Source organism: Numida meleagris, chromosome 3, assembly GCF_002078875.1.
Source record: "Numida meleagris isolate 19003 breed g44 Domestic line chromosome 3, NumMel1.0, whole genome shotgun sequence".
In the NCBI taxonomy this organism is placed as follows: domain Eukaryota; kingdom Metazoa; phylum Chordata; class Aves; order Galliformes; family Numididae; genus Numida; species Numida meleagris.
The window spans coordinates 78,150,902-78,173,975 of NC_034411.1; the positions used below are offsets into that span (position 1 = coordinate 78,150,902).

General features: G+C 38.7%; 1 protein-coding gene across 4 annotated transcripts in view; it reads left to right on the forward strand.

Moving 5' to 3' along the window:
- Positions 1 to 23,074, forward strand: part of UBE3D (ubiquitin protein ligase E3D) — a 76,183-nt gene that overhangs the window by 42,814 nt on the left and 10,295 nt on the right. The window contains exons 9-11 of one of the 4 annotated variants that reach the window (XR_002436827.1): positions 1,106 to 1,244; positions 10,054 to 10,280; positions 11,291 to 11,413. Coding sequence is in view for 1 of the 4 variants with exons in the window: in XM_021391611.1 (XP_021247286.1) it covers positions 1,106 to 1,244 (139 nt within the window). In the remaining 3 variants the exon portion in view is untranslated. The remainder of the gene's footprint in view (positions 1 to 1,105; positions 1,245 to 10,053; positions 10,281 to 11,290; positions 11,414 to 23,074) is intronic. The other 3 variants (XR_002436826.1, XR_002436825.1, XM_021391611.1) reach the window with 3 other exon arrangements.

Below are 23,074 nucleotides of genomic sequence, written 5' to 3' on the forward strand. Positions count from 1 at the left end.
CTAATTACGTTTGGAAATGAAGTTACAAAAGACAATGAAACTCAATCCTTGGTTGCTGGGAGCTCAGTGCCCATGATGTAGAGCTAGATGTTCTCCCCTGCAACATTGACAGAATCTCTGGACCAGTCAGGGCTGCCTTTCTTGGGCTTGGCCACTCATTCTTTTTACAGAATCCTACTTCCTTTTAATATGGACAGTGTATTTGGGGACTTGGCTGCTTGTGCCTTTAAATACTCCAGGGTGTCTTCTGAACTGTTTGCTTTCCTGCCTTAGCAAGCAGTATTTGTAGTAGCTTGAAACAGATTTTTGCAGACCTGTCTGGCACAGTGAAAGCGTCTGAAGTAATTTCCAGTCACATTCATTATTATGTTCATTATTATGAGGACTGTTGCAGTGCAGAAGGTTTTGACCTCTGTTCTTTGATATGGTCTCAGCTATTTGTGAAGACCTTGAGTGATGCAGTGCCATCTGAATTGCCAGAGGGTGCCTAGCTCAGGCACCCTTCTCCTTCCCTGTGCGGTTTAGAACTCCTGTGTCAAAGTGACCTGCTTGCTCTAGCTTTGGGTTGAGAAAGGCATAGTACATTTGTCTATCATGGCTAGTAAGTGCCAATCCACGACAGTGTCGACTGTTAGTAAAATTCCAGTGAGAGCATCGTAGCATCAGTTTTTGAAGTCATGTCTGGCCTCCGGTGGTATCAGAAGTGAAAAGAGTGAGTTATGTATTTGTTTTATTAGAAACAGAAAGTGGAGGCATTATGCTCTAGTTAGAATGCTTTGTACGTTAAAAAAAAAAAAAGATTGGAAATGGCAGTTGAGATGTGGTTCAGAAATATTCAAACTTGGATTAAGAAATGTGAGCGCATTCTTCTAATGTATGCTAAGTTTTCCTTTCACATTACGCATCTCTTTTTAAAATTGACTGTAGGTATAATGTGCTCTAAATGCACCTCGTATTTCTGGTGAAACAGTTGTCTTCAACTGCAAGGATAGGAGTGACAAGTGAGAATCTTTCATCACAACTCTAAGGCAAATTCTAGTATGCATTTAATTTTTTTTTAGGTATAGAGAGAAAATATTTCATTACTTTATTTTTAACTTTTTAGCATTGCTGATGCCTGGGAAAATGATTTTGGAGTTCATCCTTTAAAGTTTCCATCAGAAACCTGTCTGGAATTACTGCTGATGCTGAGTTTGAGTACTGCTTCTCTACCCCCTTCACTTCAGCGCATGAATTCTTTTCAGGTAAGGAACAGCTGCTGTTTCAGTATAACGGTGTTATTTCTAGGAAAAAGATAGATCTGTGGGGCCTATAAATGCTTTCAGACTGAAGATTTATCTTCTGGAGTTGAGTAACTTTTCACTGAATTATCTAGAAGTGGAGAATTTCTTTTCAATCTCTGTTTCACATTTCATTTTTTTATTATTTGTAGACCAGGGCAAGCAATACCACTGTTTTATTAAACACCGAGTCACTATTTAAATTAAATGTTTAAAGAAATAATGTAAAATTTGCAAACCTAATCTGGAATAGCTAGAATTATTCAACTCTCTTGAAATGCACCATTATATAAAATCTTCTTGTCTTCAAAAATAAACAAACTATATATATATATGTCTGCAGCTAAAAAATAAAGATTTGCAGTGGTGAAAACCAATCTGAGCAATGGGACTAAATATGCAAGTCAGTGTATAAAACTAGCAGTGAAGCATTCACAATTTCATCCCATTTTCTGTTACTACTGAATTCTCTCCAGTCTCAAATTTTCCTCAAAAATACATTGTTGCAGGCATGTTGAATTATGGTTTGTAGGGTCTTAGCGGATTTCTGAACATGTACAATTCTTGCAACAACGGACATCACAATTCATCTTCATGCAACATATTAACTCAGTGTTTTTTGTGTATGTGATACTCGTCTCATGTATATGTATATTCTGTATTAAAATAATACTTGTATTTGAACTGAATATCACTGTCAAGTTGCTCGTTACCCACAAGTGGCAGTCTTGTTCAAGAGGAGTCTGGGTTCTAGGCAGCTGAGCACTCTGTTTTGATGCTGAGGGAGTTTGCAGGGAAATGACCCAGGGAGGTACCTGAGCCTTCTGCTTTCCTAAATGTTCCTACTCTTGGACGCTTGGTATGGAGCTAAATGGATCACTAGTTTCCACTCGGGCATGTTCTGATGCAGTGTTTTAAAATGAATCTAACAGGCAATTGTCTGTGTTGTGATCTGAAAGTTGCAGCTTAAAACTCCTGAGATCCCATTACTAAAGCTAATACATAGCTAAATGTACTACCAGCTGCTTATAGCTGAGTAGGTGAAAATGATCATATCCGTACCCCTGTGTTGTCTGAGACCGTATTTATTCCATCTCTTGATAGTATTTCAGTGTTGCAGTTTTGACAAGCCACAATCCTTAGTTGGTATACGTATGCAGTAGGTGTTGTTTAGGTTGTAAAACCCACATGAAGTAAATGTGTTTAGTTGCTAATCATTTCTGTAATAAACTCTGTTCTGCTTTGTGCTCCAGAAATGCTTTCAGGGACTAGCTAAACAGAACTCCATATCTGTGCTGAGACGTAAATTACATTTTATTTTCGAACAGTGTGCTACTGCTTAGTAACATAATATTTGAAATCCCTTTTCATTCCATTTTGATCCTGTGAAGAGTTTTCACTGTGGAGCAGCCTGGAAGAAAGCAGCAGCAGCAGGCTGTTCCACAGTTCTCTATTTTTAAAGGGGTAGGGCAGTCACTGCAGCCAGCTGTTAGGCTTCCTGTTTCTGCTAGAACAGCCTGTTGATTCTAGTTCCTAGACTGCCTTTGGCTCATCTCTTGTTTTGCCTGTGTGGTCACAGTGGTGTTTTCTGGTAGACTGTAGAAAGTCAGATCTTAGCAAGCTTGAGCCTGGAAACTCTTGAAGGACCAAAATGGTAGACAAATTCTTGCCAGTCAATGGCTGCCCCCAGGTTTTCTGGAGAACTTGGATTTGCTATCCTGACTTGCACCTTTGCAGACTTGCACCCCTACTAGGATGCCTAGAATCAGGGATTAAGATTGGCCGAGGTGTTTCGTATTTATCCTGGAGCCGTGCAGAAAACAGTAAGAAATCAGTGAGGAACTGGCTACTTGAAATGATGCAAAATTTTCTTACCTTGCTTTTGCTCTGAATGTTGTTTTGCCCCTCTTCGTATGCATTACATTATGCAGAAAGCTGTGTTAACCTTGCTCAATTCTTGATCTAATTCTCCACCCACCTGAGGTGACAGCCCTTGGTTTTAGGAGTTATTGGACTTGACTTTGTGTATTATACAAAAATACTCTAAGCACTTGTAGCTAGCACCCACTTGAGTTATCATGTACTTCATCACTGAACTGCTCAGCTGCTACTTTACTTCTTAGTGCAATCTGGGAAGATGTGTTGGTGCTTTAGAGTTTACAACAAAAACCAGTTAACACAGGGAAATGCTTTAAAGTGACATGTAATCTCTGCTGTGTTTTGCTAACCTTATCTTTCTCTGAATTCAAGCACAGTGAGCAGAAAATGTCTTGGATATTGAATTCTTACGATGATACATGGGGCTGCTCAGCACATTCTCACTGGTGTTATTGTGGGAAATCACGCGTTTCGCTTCCCATGTCATGGCTGCATTCATAAGGCCATAGACTGCAGCAAGAGTTCTCAGAGTTAAATAGATCACAGTTTTATTTTTATTGTTATAGTTGCATGAAACTGAAAGAAGATTGGACTTTAAAGATGGCAAAGCAGTTTAAAAATTTTGTTTGAAATAGTCATTGATATTCTTCACTGCTGCACCCAGTGTCACCAGGAGTTGTCAGCCCACTGTCTGCTTCAATTAAGAGAAGTAGAGCCAGTGTTGAAAAAAAGAGGAAAAAAAAAAAAAGAGAAGTATTCATTCTGTTGTCGCACTAAGCATTCTTAGAGGTGTCTCTGTAGGAAAAACTCATTTGCAATTGCTTTGCTTCCAAAAAAGGAATAAAAAAAAGTTCCCCATAGAGCAAACTATTGAATTCTCTGTAATTTGAAATAATTTGGTGCAGAAAGCATTCTAAAATACTCAGTGGTGGAGATATAAAATAAAAAGTTGCTCATATACTATAAAAATTTTAAAAAAATTCACTGGAGTTTAATGGCTCTACTATGTGAGAATCAAAAAACACATGGAAGTCAAAATAAAAAATTGCTGCTGTCTCTGAGGTATACAAATGGTCTGAACTAAAGCATGCCTCGACATTCGGTGTTTTCTAAGTGTTGAGACTTTTATAGATATATAAGCTTAAAAAAACGCTTTCAAACTTGTTTAGGGCAAAATAAGTTAGGATGTTTCAGGAATAGAGAATAATTGCAGATGCACCTGTGTCTTCTGACTGTTTGAAACAAACTGCCGCGTAAAATTTAGAAAAATCTGCTCAGCTCGTCCTTTTGTTGCCTTTGGAGTATTTGGAGCTGCAGATATGACAGATTCTTTTAAGTTGGACTCTGCTCCCCTGGAGTACTGTCGAACAGTAGCAAAGAAGGAATAGGGAGATACTGTGGTTCAAAATGATTTGAGAAATAGCGACACAAAAGATGACAATATCAAGATACAAGGAATGGACTTTCCATTTTTGAAATTCACCTGTCCCAGAAACGAGGAACAAATCCATTTGTGCATTGAAATATTCTCTTTTTAAACATTTTTTAACTTAAGGCTCTGTACGGCTTGCTTACTCATCTCCCACCAGATGACTTACAGATTTGGAGGTGTACGTTCTGTAAAATTTTGCAGACAGTGGCTAGGATCCCAAACCCCTTAGGATTTCTTCAGACAACTAGTTTTGCTTCATTTTTGTGGCTCTCACAGACTGCTTAGGTCTCTGAAATTTCTGGGTGAACACTGACAGTTGTATAGAAAAACCACTGCAAACAAAATGGAGCAATTTTTGTTTCCCTTTGCAAAATGTAAACTCTAGTGAGTAAACCAAGTTTAGTTAGTGTCAGCCTCTTTTCCTATTTATTATATTATTATATAATATATATTTATTATATATTATATAATATATATTTATTATATTATTATAATATATTATTATTTATTCCTATTTCCCCTAGTTGAATGTGTTTTTTTAAATCTACGCAGAGTTAGATAAAGTGCTTGCTGATGTCTTTTTTTTTCCGGTTTTGACCAGTTCCACTTGGTTGCCAGGATGACATAGGGTGGCTTAATTTTGTTTGGAATGCTTTTATAGTTTCTTGAGAAACAATTTTCTGTGAAAAGGATTGGAAAAAAAACCCACCTGCTCTCTCCTAAAAGTTTAGATTTCATCTAAAGATTTGCAGATTACATCTGCAAATAGGTGTTTTATTGTGATATTTATGTGGAAATTTATTAAAGATTGATTTTCAACAGTTTTTCTGTAAGTAGATAACATGTACCCAAACCTTAGAGTACTTGGAAGGCAGATACATTTTCTTTCTAAATATACATGCAAATATTTAATTGACTTGAAAATGAAAGAGGTTATAATGTCTGTATATTTTGTTTTGATTGCTTGCATTTACTAAATGTCATAATAAATCTGTTCAAAGACTGCAGAATAATTAGAAAAAGTGATGGTGATTTTGAGAAAATGCTGACAGAAGCAAGCAATAATAAAAGAATTAGTGTTTCAAAGCCAGACCTAAATACTACTTTGCAGAATGATAGAAATGTCTAGATTCAGTCAAGAGATTGTCTTGTTTTTCTCATCTGCTAATTAACTGTTTTATTACGGTGAATTTTATCATGCTAGCCAGGCTACTCTGTGTTCACCATAAGCTACCTTTTAAAAAGTATCTCTGGAGAGGTCTATGGTATTTCTTGAATACTGAGTGTTGTTTTTTTTTTTTGACAATCTCTCTCAGGACCTCAAGTTGATTTTTTTTTTTCTTGGATTATAATTATGTACTAGTTTGAAGTCTTTGTTGAACCGTAACCAAAAAATATTTCCTACTATTGATTCTACATAAACTTAATTAACTCAATGTCTCTTATCTGAGAAGTGTTCAACACAGGTGTTCTCCGTATGCAGCAGCATGTTGAGCAATGTCTTGTATCTCCCCTGTATGTCCCTGTTGTAACTAATCCATATCTGCAGGACAGGCACTCATTTCTGCACTATGGCTTTATGGTATCTGGTGCTGCTACAGAGCTGCTGGTGTGAAGGTGGTATCCCACATACCTAAGGTCTGGTATAGGTACGCTTCCTCTAATGGAAGGGAGTTGCCCATTTCGTTTGGCCTGAAACGAAACAAATTTAATCACATCTAAACAAAAACTAAAACACTGAATGGGAAAAAAAACAGTCTGAGCTTACTGGTGGAATTAAAAATTTAGTGATTATGTCAGTGCTTGGTGATGGGACTAAACATACGTACACAGAATTAAGTTTAATTACAAAAAGACATGAGCCTCCAGTGAGAAGCAGTGTATGTGTAGTATACAGGCAATTGCCTTTTCTAGAAATACAGTTCCCTTTTGCTTGAAAGGGGAGATCGGCCTGAGAAATCAACTCACTTTCATGTATTTCTCCCAATCGAGACTCAACAAGTGTGGGCTTCTTAAAAACTGAGTATTCACTTGCATACGTTTGTAAGTGCAAGGTCTTGCACCTGATTCAAGGCAACCCCCACTATCAATAGAAGCTGGAGGACAAAAGGATTGAACACTCTACTCTGTGCCAGTGAGACCTCAACTGGAGGTGTCCAGATGTGGAGTCCTCAGTACAGGAGAGATGTGGACCTGTAGGAGTGTATCCAGAGGAGGGCCACAAAAATGATCCAAGGGATGGAACACCTCTCTTCTGAGGACAGGCTGAGAGAAGGGAGGCCCGAGAGCAGCCTTCCAGTATTTAAAGTGGGGTTATAAGAGAGAAGAAGACAGACTTTTTATCAGGGTCTGCTGTGGTAGGACAAGGGGAAATGTTTTCAAATTAAAGGGGGAGATTTAGACTGGATATAAGGAAAACATTTTTTACAATAAGAGTAGTGAAGCACTGGACCAGGCTGCCCAGAGATGCGATGGATGCCCCACTCCTGGAAACATTCAACGTCAGGCTGGATGGGGCTCTGAGCAGCCCGATCTGGCTATGTGTCCCTGTTCATTGCAGGGGTGTTGGACTAGATGACGTTTGAGGGTCCCTTCCAAGTCCAATGCTCCTGTCGTGATTCCATACTGAGAAAACAGACCTAGGGGATGCAGTATAACATCAGCATTTGAGAACACATTTCATTGCCATTTTCTTAGAGAGTGTGTTCAGATATGTCATTAGTCGTTTAGACAGGAATGCAAAATTGTTTACAGGAATCCAATTTAGATAGCTTGGTACAGCCCATGTTATCAACTGCTCGAAAGGGATGAAGATGAAACTAATTTGGATTGAAAAGGCCTGATTGATATCGCTCATTTAATTTCCTGTTTGCTTCTGTTGTGAAAGGTCTAATTTTCCCAAATCATTTCAAAATCTTAAAGTGTAGCTGTTCTCTTATGTCCTAATTATGCAGTACTTGTGTCTGTAATGTGCTATTAGACACAGAGTGAGTTTGTGTTCTTCATGAACACACCACACTCCCAAGGAGTGTTTATTGTGAATGTGTTATGAAAAAAGACCAGTCAAATACCCCATGTTTATGCGCCTGAATATGTATGTAAAGAGCCTTCATATGGGATGTCTAATGCAATTTAGCACGCCCATTTCTGTGTCTTAACTGAGAATGTTGCCTTTCTGACTCAAAAGCAAGCTCGTAATTCAAAAGAAATATTTAGCCCCGTGTAAGGCCAAATGTTGCTGCATGCGTTTGACATGGTTTGTAGGTAATTTCTTTCCTTTGGGCTGCTTCCCTCCAAAGCTTCGATTTACCTGAGTTAGTCTTAGCTGTATCCAATTCATTATTAATGGATTGTCTTAAGTAAGTTCCAATCTCCTAGCCAACAAGGTCCAGAAATATAGTTATCAGCTGAATAGAGCCAGGCAGTCAACTGTTACTTTGGAAATCTTACTGTCACTGGACAGCAATGATTCAGTAATGGAAATTTTTTCTTAAGGTTTCATGTTGTTATGCTGTGAGTGGACATTGTTATGGAAAACTATGACACACACTGTTCATTTCCTTATGACTCTGTATGGAAGTTTTGAAACTGCTTCAGAAGTTTGTGAAAATCTGCAGAAGAGATGTGTATTTATAAGGATGCTTCTTAGTAGACTTACAGGTGCTTTAAAAACAGATCGAATGAACTGTATGAGATTGCAGGCTGGAAAAGGTATATTTTCAAAGATAACATAATGTTGAGGGATTCTGAAAGAGGATGTCACTGAATTCTGGTATTATGTTAGCAGGCAGGGCATCTTGCCAAGGCACTCAGAGCAAGAGTGTTATGTGTTAAAGAGCTGGAGATGGTAATGATGTGTTCAAGGAGACAAATGGACAAATATACAGACGTCTGCAAAGCCAGAGCGTAATAACTGAATCAATGACTTGACTGTGATAAAGTACATGGTGGATGGAAGGGAATAGGATTGTTAAGCTCTCTTTTTTTTTTTTTTATTGTCAGTTGAAAATGAGTCTGGAATAGATCTTTTGGTGAAGAAGTCAGTAATGCTTCCAGTGAGAAACATACTGTTTGCCTTCTCAGAAATAGAAGCCCATCATTCTGTTGCAATGTCAGTAAAGAGAGCGCTGGGCTCTGAATCTGTGCTTAAATCATGGGGCTTTGATCTGTGGTTGATGGCTGGTGACAAATGGTAGTGCTTGAAAGCTCTTGTTTATTAGGAAAGAAAACTTTAGGTTTGGAGTTTAGGAAAGCTAGAATGGGAAGAAACATAGACATGGGGGGAGGTCAAATCCCTATCTGTCCAGAGACAGGGAAAAATGAATTGATTAAGCAGGTCAGGGAGTTATATTCTTTCTGTTGCTTTTAGTGAGCTTCAATTTATTAGAAAACCAGAAGAAAAGTGAATATTAAGCACATTCGCTACATGAAAAAGAGTCTTGCCTGCAAAGCTGTACAAATGAAAATGTTGTTTTAATCTTACTGACTAGTTTGGCTGCTCAGTCAAGTTTTTCCAGAGTGCCTGGCATTCCTAAATACGAGCTTGAAAAAGGCTGGCCATTGTACGGTTCAGATGTTCTCACTTTCTGTAATTACAACCACCAACTCTAGTTCTTTTTTTATCAATAGCTAGTTGCCTGTGTAATTCAGTTTTAGGTAGAAATTCTCCTTGCTCTTGGTGCTCCAGTCTTTGATGCATTTTTTTTGTTCCTATTTAGATGTCCTACTGTATCAAAAAAGATAGCTATCATTGTGTAATGGGGTATGATTAGCTAACAGATTTCTGTTCTAACTCACCGAAGAGCCTGCTGCTTACTGTTTGTGATGTTTTCTTACAAAGTTTATTTTATTCATCATCTGCCACACTTTCAGAACTCATTAAGTTCTAGGACTTATTTATTTTCCTCTTTGTTGACCACTTAAGCTTTCTACAGTGGTATTTCCCTGTCACTTAGTCATTTTGTTGCATACTGTTTCTGTACCACTTATAACGAGACAGCACTATAATTCACTTTTGCCTTTTTAGTGGTTAGAAACTTAACTTTTAGTACTTACGTTTGTCTAATTGTATTTGCATCTGTCCACATAAGGTAGAAAAACAGGCTGGGAGGTGTAACAGCCTGGCTTTGTATCCTTCTTTGGAACAATGTAGAATCAACTTTCTGTTGAACACACAGAAACATTCTTAATTCAGGTTACATTCTCTGCTTCCACAAGAAGGAAATACATTTTTAGCTATATTTTTACAGAGCAGTAGCTAGTGACTAGTTTAATTAATCAAGTGTCTATTCCGTGTGGTTATCCTGGGGATATATTCCATTAGTGACTACTTTTTCTATTTTAAGGTGATATCTAGGATGTAAATAAATACTGCCTGTAGAATTTAATGTGTTTAATTTAATTCTGAAATCCAGACTTAATATTGGCAGCAATGAACAATGTAAGAAGTTTTTCATTTTACAGGGTTTAATGTGGAATTTTAAGACGAAATTCAACAGCAAATAAAATTAAATCCATCTGACATACCACGCAGCTAACCCTCAAGAGTTGCAATTCGTCTGTGTAAGTGAATAAGAATTTTGCATAAATTTCTCTGCTCAAGTGCTGATGCTATTGGAGAACTGGAATTGGAAAAGTGTTCTCGCAGTGTACTGCTGCTCTGAACTCTTCCAGGAGGAGCCAAGGTATTGGTGAGGCCACAATTTGACAAGATTTGAAATGAAATGGCCATTTGATATGTGGGCATAAGAGATATTTAAGTGTAGCTTGGAAATAAAGAAAACCCTTCTGAAACATAACCGTTTTATGTAAACCTTTCCTGTCGAGGCAGAGCATACATTCCTAACACAAAACAATGCAGTAGTCAAGATTGGCTCTCTTATGACAATACTAGTACTGGTTAGAGTAATGATACTTCACTAAGGTGCAGATGCCGTGCATGAAAACTTAGCTGCTGGTTTATATCCCAACCAACAGTCAGATAATTTGCAAAACAACGGAATGTCTTCTTAAATTTTCCATAGTAGTTCCCAAAACAAAACATACTCTTTATTTTTTTACAAAAAGGTAATCATTTTGAAGAAATTGTAAGCTGCAAGAAGAAGAATTTTGTGTAAAGACAATATCTTTGTCTCATATTCTGCTCTGTTTATGCAAAAGTGACTTGCCAGTCCGTTTTTGACCATCCCAGTAAGAATTCCTGGCGTACTTTAGACAGCCTACAGTTCTCATTCAAAGAAACAAATATTTAGTGACTTTGACCACTGGGTAGTCACTTGTGGGTGTCCATCTGAAGATTTAGGAGGCTGTTTCTCATCTTGTAAGCTTAAAAATGATAGAAATTATCCCTTAATAGTTACAGATTTGCTTAAATTAATTTGCTTCATATTACATGAATGTATCTGAAGTTCAACATTCTAGGCAAGAATCTCAATCTATTGAGGTTAATGTCAAAACTCTTTTTGGCTTCAGTGGTGCAGAACTGGGCTGCAAATGAATGAAGGAGCCAGCTGAATGTATTGTAGAGAAATAATTATTGTAGGCTCTCTGAAAGTTCCTCATTAACACTTTTGGATGTGAACTTTGGAAAATGCTTGGAGCAAGTCTCTGATAACCATTTGTTAGACAAATTAATAACTGTGGTTGCTGGTTCATGCAGAGGTTTCTTTATTATTTTTTTTTCCCCTTATGTTTCTTTCAGCACTTCAAACAATATAAATGATTAAAAGTCTTCACTCCACTAGATGGGGAAAAAAGATGCTTATAGTATAGTACTTCCTCACATTCTGCAGTTATTGATATGATGTAATATTTTTATGCTTGGGTAAGTATAGATTTTTGAATAAAAGAATTTAATTAACATTGAATAAATGTTCCTCGTAAGGGGAAAATTTCCCAGTTCTATTTCATTAATGCTTCATGCTTCTAGCAGTTAACAAATTTAATTTTATTCCTGGTGTTCAAGGTCTGTGCTAGTCTCTCCTTCTGTCTTTCGATCTGTCTTTTCAACGAGCTTTGTTTGTATTTTATGGCTGGGAAGAGAAGATCAGTCAGAGAAATAAAGCAAAGGGAAAAATGCAAAGCATTTTTTGTTTACCTGAACTTTGTATAATATACAGTGAACATGTATCTGTGACTGTGTATATTATGTATGTTATGTGATAAAAAGGTATTTAAAATTATTTCTGAGATTGAAAGACTAGAAAGCCTATTTTAAATAGTCAGTTATAGAAAAATAAACTGTTTTAAATAATTAGAAGTAGGCAGGATCACTTGTTATTAAAAAATAATCCTCGTGCATTCAGACAACCATGCAACTTCAATTTAGCCTACCAAGGAATATAAATAAGGATTTGGGGGATCAATATGTACCTGGTCTTTTTTTGAGTTTGTTTATGCAGTGCAATAGGATTTGTATAAAGTGTTTAAATTTGGGGTACAAGTAGGTGAAATGTGGCAAATGGTCAAAGTGAATAAAAATATTTGTTCAAATTACCTGTCAGGTTATAAGGTTTTTAGTGTGAGAAGTCCAGAGGAGTGTCTGAGGCAAACAGTTCTTCTGTTCCCCCTCACCTCTGCAAACTCAATAAAATTGAACTGAAGGTTTTCATACAGAAACGTGAGGTTTTAGTCATTGCTAGCTCTTGGTATTTAACTTATGAAACTGATAAAGTTTCTCAAAGCTTCAAGTTATTTTGTTGAGATCATGCTATGATCCTCAACTTTAGATCTTGCCTATTTCTACCTGTATTCTTAATTATCATCTGTCTACGTTTCTGCTAACTTATGCTGCTTTTCATTCATTGAATTTTGTGAAGTGCTAAATTTATTCATTTTTATAATGCAGGTAAATTAGATTTTAATAGCATTTTTTAGTGGTCTTGCTCTAAGGAAGGAGTTTTAAACAGTATTTTGGAAGTCTTAGAGCAGACCAATGTGTTATAATAATTGCACTTCAATAATCCAGAATGATAGCTCAAGGGAGCTATGACTATTGAATAATTTGTTCATATATACTTGTCCTTGATGGGAAAATTGGATTAAAAAATAAGAATAGGAATAGAAAGAAAGAAGCTGAAAAATTGATTATCTGTGAAGGTCATTAGTGTTTTCAAAAAAGAAGATTAAAAAAAAAAAAGGAACATGAAAATCTCAAAGGAATAGTGTTAGCTTTGTTTTGAATAATAAGATTTTTATCATTACAAGAATAGGTCTCATAATAATAAAGTCTAATTGTTGTTTTCATCTGAAACTGGAAAGAATTCAATTGCTGAAAAAAAGCCAAAGAAAAGGAGTGAAGGGAAAAAAAGCTTGAAGAGAATAATATGGATTGCATGGGACTATGAGTTGAAGGACATGCTATGTTGTAATATAAAGAAAAGAGGATATGAAGGGGGAAGTAAACAAAAGCTACAAGATAATGTATAGCTCGGAAGTATTCCTTGTCTGTTTGACTAAAGTACATTTCAAGTGAAGGAAAGAAGCTGATATATGAAAGGAAGATTAGGAAGCTAACTGGTGAGGGAAAGTGGAATTTAGTCAATCTAAACCCATCCAAAAAGAGCATAGACGGAAGTGGGGAAAAAAAAATCTGTTTTGGAGGTTTTCAGAACCGCTGGAAAGCTTTGTCTTGAAGGATGCCTTAATGGCCAGTTTTTTTTTTAAATGAGCTTGTTTGCTTTAAAAATATATGCATCAGGCATATATTTGGAGCACAGATTCACTGAGGTTGAAAGTGATCTTTTTGGTATCATCTCCTCCAAGCGCCTGCTAAAGTAGGGTCAGCTAGAGCAGGTGACCCAGAAAAGTCACGTTTCAGATATTGTGAGGATGGCGTCTCTGCAACCTTACTTGGCAACTTATGCCAGTGTTCAGCCACCCTCACTGTTGGGGGGAAAAAAGAAAAAATAGCACTCTCTTATTCATTCATTCCCTACCTTCAGGTATTTATAGATAGTGAGACGTTGTTGAGAACCCCTCTGAGATCTCTTGTCCAGGCTGAACTGAACCAGCTCCCTCAGCCTTCCCTCATGGGAGAGGTGCTCCAGGCCCTTTATCATTCTCCTGGCCTTTCTTGTACTGTGGATCTCAGAACCAGACACTGTATTCCAGATGTAACCTTACCAGAGTTGTGTTGAGAGGAAGAATCACCTCCTTTAGACTGCTACTGATGCTTTTCCTAATGCAGATCTATGTTCACATTGTTTAAGTGTCCTGCAACCTGGTCCTCCTTCACCAATGGTAAATCTTCTTGTTGCAGACTTTCCCTCTGATCTCAAGGGCTTGGGATTCTTAAAGGCTGCTCTTCAGTAAAAACTGAGGCAGAGGTGTTAGTACTGTAGCCTTTTCTGTGTCCTTGGTCAGCAGCGCTCCTGGTGAAGTTCAAGCTGCTGCTGTTCTGACTTACAGCTTGTGCCTCTCTCAGAATCTTGATAGAAGTATCTCATGGCTCACTTAGAATCATAGAATATCCTGAATTGGAAGGAAGGAACACACAAGGATCATAGAATTAGCTAGGTTGGAAAAGTCCGACCATCCACCTACCACCAATAACCCCACTAAACCATGTCTCTCAACACTCTGTCTAAATGTTTCTTGAACACCTCCAGGGACAGTGACTCAACCACCTCCCTGGGCAGCCCACTCCAGTGCCTGACCACTCTTTCAGAAAAGTAGAATTTCCTAATGTCCAGCCTAAATCTCCCCTGGCACAACTTGAGGCCATTCTCCCTTGTCCTGTCACTAGTTACAAGAGAGAGGAGGCTGACCCCCAGCTCACTACAACCTCCCTTCAGGTAGTTATAGAGAGCAATAAGGTCTCCCCTGAGCCTCCTCCAGACTGAGCAATCCCAGCTCCCTCAGCCACTCCTCACCCCCAGGCAGATCGACACTTCCTGCCAGCTTGGTGCTGTCTGCAAACTTACTGAGGGTGCTCTCAATGCCCTCATCCAGGTCATTAGTAAAGATACTGAAAAGGACAGGCCCCAGCACCGACCCCTGGGGAGCACCACTCATGACTGGTCGCCAGCTGGTTTTGACTCCATTCACCACCACTCTCTGGGCCCAGCCCTCCAGCCAGCTCCTTACCCAGCAAAGGGTGTACCTGTCCAAGCCACGGGCTGCCAGCTTCTCCAGGAGAATACTATGGGAGACAGTGTCAAAGGCTTTGCTGAAGTCTAGGTAGACCACATCAACAGCCTTTCCCTCATCCACCAGATGGGTCACCCGATCGTAGAAGGAGATCAGGTTGGTCAAGCAGGACCTGCCCTTCACAAACCCATGCTGGCTGGGCCTGATCCCCCGTTTGTCCTGCAAATGCCGCGTGATCTCCCTCAGGACAATCTGCTCCATAACCTTCCCCGGCACCAAGGTCAGGCTGACAGGCCTGTAGTTCCCCGGATCCTCCTTATGACCCTTCTTGTAGATGGGAGTCACGTTGGCAAGTTTCCAGTCTTCTGGGACCTCTCCAGTTGACCAGGAACGCCGATAGATGATGGAAAGCGGCTTGGCTATCTCCTCCGCCAGCTCCCTCAGTACTCTCGGGTGGATCTCATCCGGCCCCGTGGACTTGTGGCAGTCCAGGTGGAGTAGTAGGTCTCTGACCATTTCCTCCTGAATCATGGGGGGTTTATTCCGCTCCCCATCCAAGACTTCCAGGTCAGAGAGTAGAGTACCCTGAGGATAACTGGTCTGGCTTTTAAAGACAGATGTAAAGAAGGCATTGAGAACCTCAGCCTTTTCATTGTCCTAAGCGGCCACATCCCCAGCCACATCCAGTAAAGAATGGAGATTCTCCTTGGTCCTCCTCTTACTGTTAATATATTTGTAAAAGAGTTTCTTGTTCCCTTTAATCCCAGCAGCCAAGTTGATTTCGAGCTGGGCCTTTGCCTTTCTAATTTTCTCCCTGCACATCCTAACAACCTCTTTGTACTCTCCCTGAGTTGCCTGTCCCTTCTTCCACAGGAGGTAGATTGTCTTTTTCTCATGGAGCCTCAGGAAAAGCTCCGTGTTCATCCACGCTGGTCTCCTTCCCTGCTGGCTCATCTTGCGGCTCAGGGGGACAGCCTGTTCCTGCACCTTCAGGATTTCCTTCTTGAGGAGCGACCAGCCTTGCTGGACCCCTTTACCCTCCAAGACCGAATCCCAAGGGACCTTCCCTACCAGTCTCCTGAACAATTTGAAGTCTGCCCTCCAAAAGTCCAAGGTAGCAGTTTTGCTGTCCCTTCTCTTGGTTCCACCAAGAATTGAGAACTCCACCATTTCACAGTTGCTATGTCCAAGGCAGCCCCTGAGGATCATTGAGTCCAACTCCTGGCTCCACACCGGACCATCCAAAATTCAAAATATTTGCTTCTCATCGTCTGCTAAATTAGTTTCTTGTTTATTGCAGTAGCTATTGTTGCATTTAATTATTTAATTAGGGTTAGTAGGGACGCAAAGACACTTTTTGTGTTCCCACAATGTAGGGCTGACTGTACCTGTTGGATGTTGCTCTAGATCTCTTTATTGAGGGTTAAGATGAGAGTACATGAGTTACAAGACCTTTTTCTGTAAATAAAGGTAGTAATAAAATGCATGAATTTTGAGTTACCTGTATTCTGAGGCAGTCATCTTTGAATAATGTTCTTATCCCACCCACTGAGACAAGCAGCCCCTAAATATTCTGTACAGATACGTCACAGTTATGTCTGTTTCCAGCAAAGCTGTTTAAACTTCCATTTTATTTTGAAAAAGGGCTAATTTCGGTCAGTTAGCCAGAGTGCTGCCAAAGTCCACATGTGAGCTGTGCTTTGCTGTGATGAGTAAGTACAACTTGCCTCAAAACCCATTTGTTTTTTGCATGGATTCTTTTTCAGAATATGATGGGTGACCTACTTTTGTGGGGATGAAAGATGATTTTCCTATTCCTTTGTGGTGTTATGGGTCTTGTGAATTGTTGCACAGTCATTTGGAGTAGGGGGCATTATTAAGATGGATATTAATTATTTGCAGGCTGCTGATGCATCACCTCTGCATGATCTATATTTGTCTCTTGAATGTTCCTCATCTCTCGCTAATTGTAGGTGGTCTTGAGGGAACTGGATTCCCCAGTTCAATAGACCAGTGTAGCCTGCAGAATGATTTTGAATTGTGTTCAAGAAAGCCATGAGACAGTTTACTCATATCAACCGCTACTATAATCATGCTCCCCAGATATTTTCACTGTCTGGGGTTGTTACGTGCTGTTACTGCTGCCCACTTAAATCAGAGGAATGAGCTTCCTGCATCCCCTCATCTTGACAGCATGTAAATTCCTTTTCCCTCTAGTTGCTTGCTTGTTGAACAAATTGTTTATTTTATTTCTGTTTTAAGAAGCCTCATGTTTTTTGTCATTTTGCTGCCTATTGGTAGTGTTTTTCCTCTATTTCATCCATTACATTTTTTTAAAGAATGGATTTAAGCTCTTCAGCAGATTTTGTGATTACTGTTACATAGTCATCTGAAACTGAGTAGGGAGAGAGGTTGTGGTGTTTTTATTATTCTTTTGTTTGTTTTTCTAGTTTTCAGTTTTGCTTATCTAAAAGACAGTATCTCTCTTTCCCTTTCCCATTCTTTCTCTTCTCCTCTCTTCCCTGCACCTGCTGGCCCCCTAAAACTGGTAGTGTGAGAGACCTCGTCTGAGACAGGATTAAGAGCCAGGAAATCCTGACTCTTCCCGTGACTCATTGTGTGTGTCCTTGGGCAATCTGTTACTATTACAGACAAAAGCTGTGCACAGCACTTGGCTGAAAAATTAAAAGCACAGCACACGATCCAGAGAGATTATTTTCAAATTTTAATCAAAGCATTGCAGAAGTAGAAAGAAAAGAGAGGCTGTAAAAGATGATACCCGAGGAGTAGTTTGTTTGTGAGCAGTGTAAATTATCTGTGAAAGGAAGCGGCTATTACTAGCTGTAATTTTGTTCTTCTTGAAGCCTTTAGATCCATCACAATGCAAATATCAGTTGTGGGATATGATGAACGCACAGTCCTCTGTTTAAGAACTGTTGCACTCCTTGTTGAAATGAAGTAAGTAAGAGTGATGAAGGAAGAGGGGATGCACAGTGGTGTTGATGAATTTGTGCTCAGCTTCAGAAATCCAACTCTGAGGCTTTTCCTGGGAGGTGGATTTCTTGTCTTTGATTAAATACATGCAAGGGCATGATTTTGTTTGTTTTCTTTTTTCTTTTTTAATTTTTTTTTAGGGTTTTTTTTTTTTTTTTTTTTTTTACCTCCTTAAAGGTATGAACTCCTTGTCATTTAGGACAAATAGCAGAGATCTTTGGAGAGAGCAAATGCCATTGCTTGGAGATCTGGGAAGATAAACAGCATAATTTAACTATCTTTTCCATAATGACTCAGATATAAAAATAACTTCCACAAGTAGCAGAAAATGATACAATAGAAAAGCTGCCTTCTCTATTGTTCATTGAACATATTTGGGTAAAGCTTGAATGACTATAAAATCTGTCTACATGCTGCTTCAGGATGCCTTTCCAGATATTTTGATACCATGTCCATTCAGTGTTCATTCACATGATGTTGCTTATAGCTTTATTTTGAGTATTTTAATTGCCTGTACAGTAGCACCACTTGCTGTGGTATCTATGGAAGTATTTTATATTCAACAGCAAATTATTAGATGTGATCTAAGGTGGCCCTTCCATCTCTCCTGGCCTCTTGTTCATGTCATCTTGTCTCCTCTCTCTGCTCCTTCTGCATTATCTGATGACTGTACAGTTGGACCACCACAGCAGGGGAGGGAGGTTTGCAAGAGCATTTGCTTACGGTATAAATTGCCACCAAAAAAATGCATACTTCTGTATGGAAATAAATTAGTGAAGGCTACCTACGCTGGTGTTTTTGTATAATCTGAGACGTTTCTTTTGGAGACAAAAAAGGCTTGGCTTGGAATGAGAGATCTGTTTTTGAACTACTAAATGCCTGTGTATTTTTGTTTTCTGTTTTCGATAGTGATGGTTTACTGAGAGGAGGGTATTAGTGTTCTGAGGCTCAAAGTCTTCTGATTTATGCTAGGTTATGTCAAAGGTCATTGTCCTTAAAGGTCAGTCCTACCCCTACACTGGAAGTTATTATTCCCATATGAGAGAATGTGCTCCATCTTGTATCTGCTTGCAGAGCATTAACTTGCATTTCCCAATGTAAGTGCTCTGTCAACAGGCTGGCTTGAGAATCTGATGAAAAGACCATCATTATCCTAGTTTTTGTGATCAGGTTTTATCCTAGAGACCTGAAGTAGTTAGTGTGGTTTACAGCAAGGACCATGTGGAACTCTCGTGTGTTATCAAGTGTAGTCCCCAGCTATTGCAGATAACATGTCACATATCATCACTTAGTCAAGCTCCATCTTAAAATCCCTTCAGTTCCTTGCATGGCTCCTCATTTTGGAGGACCAGTTCATTTTCCTCCAGTGGTTTCAGAAGTGATCATTGACTGGTGCATTCATCAAAATTCTCCAATTCTGTATCAGTGGAGAGTAGGTGTGCAGAGTTATCTGATTCCTGTTAGTGACAGAGATGCATAAGCCATTTATGAATCTAGATTTGAGTCCCGTAAGCACTTCACCACATGAATAATTGCCTCTCTTGGACAGCTGAGTTAAATTGACCTGTTCAGAGTTGTTCAAATGTATATGCAGAATCAATGATACAGGACCAAGTTCAGATTCTGAATGTTGCTGTTATTATTGATAAAGTCATTAGAATCTAAAGGACATGTGAATTTATATCAGGTCAAAATAGTTTTCTTCAGTATTCTTTTCAAAGAGAGAATAGTTTGTTGTCTGTCATTTCAAAGCCTTCCTTAATGTCTTGCTAATTTAATAGACTTGTTCTCTCATGGGTGCCTACTGACAATAAATACTTAGAAGGGATGCATCCTAAACAGACCAAAGTGCAAGATAATTGTATTAAACCTTCTAAAAATGCAAAAATCATTTAATACCAGAAACATAAACATCTAGCATTCACAAATTATGTTATTACATTCTTAAGTCAGTAGTTGCATAGGCTACAGGAAAGCTTTGTAATGGTGAAAGACATGAGGGACCCAGTACAGTCTAGACAACTATTTAAAATTCTTATGGTACTCTCCTTCAGAGCTCCAGCTGGAGAGTCAACAATGCTGTGAGTTCTTATAGCTTGCTATTCTAGTCTTATAAGAAAGTGTACTGGAGAATGGCAGTAAAGTAATAATAAGCACCATACATCTTGCAAAACATTCCCTCATAAATCCTTGCCTTTCAAAATCGCTGCTTTGTTTGGTTTTACTGTTGTATGAAATTTTTAGCGCATATTAATACAAACATGTAACTTGCAGGATTCAGGTTTGTTGAAAACTTATTTTTAATTATCTTGCTCTTTGGTGAGAGAAAGTGACTAAAGACAGTGATTTATTGTATTTTATTATGAAACTTCAAGGTCAGTAACTCTTTGTTTTCCTGAGAAAACATCTGTTTTTATGAGTTTGATTCACAACATGGGCAGTTTCAGCTTTTCTTCTAACTGCTGCTGGCAAAAGAATGTGCTTAATCCCTGGAAACAGAATTCTTTCTGACCCAGTAATGGCTGTAGGGATCTTTAAGACCAGAGATCCTCGCCATAAAAATGCCTGGAATAATTTAGCGGTTAAAATCTACTGATGTTAAACTCCATTTTGAGGCTTTGAAAAAGTTTCATTTCCCAGCTAGCATTAAATAGTGAAACTTGTTTATTGATTATGTAGTCTTTTAACAAGCATCATGAGAACTACAGGAAAGGGAGACAAGCAGAAACTGAAGGGCATCCCTGCTCAGACTGTGTCATCAAAGGAAGGAATCTGACAGAGATATTCTCCAAGATATCTCATCATTATTGATATTGTATGTGTTTGGATGACTCTGTATTTCACAAAGTACAAATGAATGCCATATTTAGATTATTTTCCTTTCATTTTCTTGGCGTGTGCTTTTATTGCTACCATATTATCTTCTAAGCACCTGTTCCCATTTTAATTCAGTCCTAATCTCTTGCCAAAATGTGAACTCTGGGGTAGGAATGCAGTAGTCCCAATAAGATGTTAAAAATAGTAGTTGATACTTTTATATCCCTCTTATGTGCACAAACTAATGAATTCTCATACCTCATGCAGGGAAGTATTTATTCCCTTTCCAGTTTTAACTGCTAGGAAGAAAAAAGAATTTAAGCAGCTACTTTCTGAAGCTTACTGGAAGGTTTTTCTGGAATGTTTTCAAAAGATAACCCAGTGAAGACACCTGTTCAAACTACCTAGTTTCAAAGTATTACTCAACAGTGTCACATTCTCCTTTAACCTCCTCTACTTCATTCTTTTGTTTTATGGTAGATCTACTGTTTAGACCATATTTATTCCATGTAAATGTGAGCACACAACCAAACACCTCTCGTTAAACACCTCTTTAATGCATCCATTCTGTGTCATGCTTTCTCTGCCCGCACCCCACATCATCTTGGTCGTTCAAATGGTATTTCAAGCAGCATTTGGTTTTGGCCTGTGAAGAAATAGATGTTCATGCAGGGGAGATGGCCCTGTTGGGCACTGTGGCAGTTGCTGTATACACAATAAGATGTCCCAGCAGCTTCATCACTGCATCACAGAGTGCTCTGCTCATGTAGCCTTTGCTAGGGGAGGCTCTTAAAAACTCTATTTAGGTCTGTGCAGTGATTTCTTTGGCATCACAAATCTAAAACATTGCAGGAGATGAAGGTAATAGACCTTTCCTTAGCTTACAGGCTTTGGCAAGTTTTCTTTTGGGATATAAATGAAACAGTTTGGAAACTAAAGCAGAAATAAACTGGAACTTCTCTCACCAGGCAATCAGCAGGTAGAGCATTAAGAAGTGGTTAGCTTTGTTTCTTTGTTGTCTCTTTACTTTTAAAGCACTTTGCCACAATAGTTTTCATTAGACTTTTTCCTGACAGTTTAAAGATAGGGTGAGTGACCTCTGATGCTACTCCATAGTTTATTGCATCGGTTTTACCTGTCTGTTGTGTTTTCTGATGCACCCTGGTGTAGGGTCCTCTTATGAGGTAACTGAGTTTGGACAAAGAGAGAAGGAAACTTTTTTATTAAATTAGAACTCAAAAATACGTTGACATACAGCATTAATAGCTTTGGTATCTTGCCTGTACTCTATCCTGCACATGATTGTATTGCTTACACTGGGATTGTGGGTGGCATGAGGAAGCCCAAATCACTTTTTTTTTTTAGGTTGATATTTGTATGATAGCCTTGATAATGCACCACACCAACTATGTATATTCTACTTAGTGTAAATAATTCTCTACGTTTCAGTTTTTAGCAAGAGATCCAGCTTTCTCCTCTTTTTCCCTGTGCTTCCAGTTAAGTTCCTTGTTCTCTTTAACTTTCCACCATGTTACTTGTAAGATCTAAATAATCTTAGCCCACAATGTTTCTCCTATTAAGGGAGAAAGACAATAACAAAGTCAAGAAACAAAAGGAACAAACAGGAATCTCCAGCCAGGCCCTGAAGGGAGTTCTGGCTTACACATCTCACCTGCTGCTGGAACAGGAATGCAAAGAATTGTCATTTGCTGTGTTTTTGTGTTTGGGTTGGTTTTTTTCCCTTTTCCTTTTAGGGAAACATTATGATCAAGACTGTATGGGCACTTGTCTCCTGCTGTAATGTTTGAGCCATAGCACAAGTTGGAGGTGAATCCTTGCTGGAGGAGTATTGCGTAGGTTTAGAGGAGAGTAACTGATTGATACAAGAAGTGTTAGGGGTAGCGGTTAAAATAGAAAGATTATGTGGAGAGAGAATGTCTGAGTTAATTTGGTGAATATTTTGATATTAGGGAATAATATAGGAAGTGTTAGTTTATAGAAAAGGAAGAATTGGAACCAAAAAGAAGACTGTATTATTTTTTCCTCTGATTTGGAAGATGCAGTATGTGAAAGTCACTTTCCTGTTTTAGTGAGTTCCATGGTACTTCATGGCTAAAGGGGACAGGACATGGAGAGGAAGAAAGGAGACAAATGCCAACTGAGAATCCAGCCACACATATTACTGTGTAGTAATGAAATAGGACTAGTCTTTCTTCACATTTGTGAGCACTTCCCTCTCTGAAAGGTGTGATAGAATTGGAATACAATAGATGGGATATTTTGTTGAGATAGGACACTTAATAAATTATGTTCAGAGGGCACCACCAAAGGGCATCTAGTTTAGAGCAGCAGCCATGCGAATAGCCAGAACATTGTCCATCTGGGTAAACCAGCATCTAGTCAAAGTCATACATGAGCTGATCTCGGATCTCACACCTGGAAAGCTTCATACCCTGTCAGCTCACTTTAGAGAGGTGATTTGATGGTAGTGTGATTCAGATGTGAGGTTTCTGTGGCTGTTGTGTAGACCATTAAGGTAGCCATCTTTGCATTTGGAGGAGCAAGTCACAACACCAAATTTTAA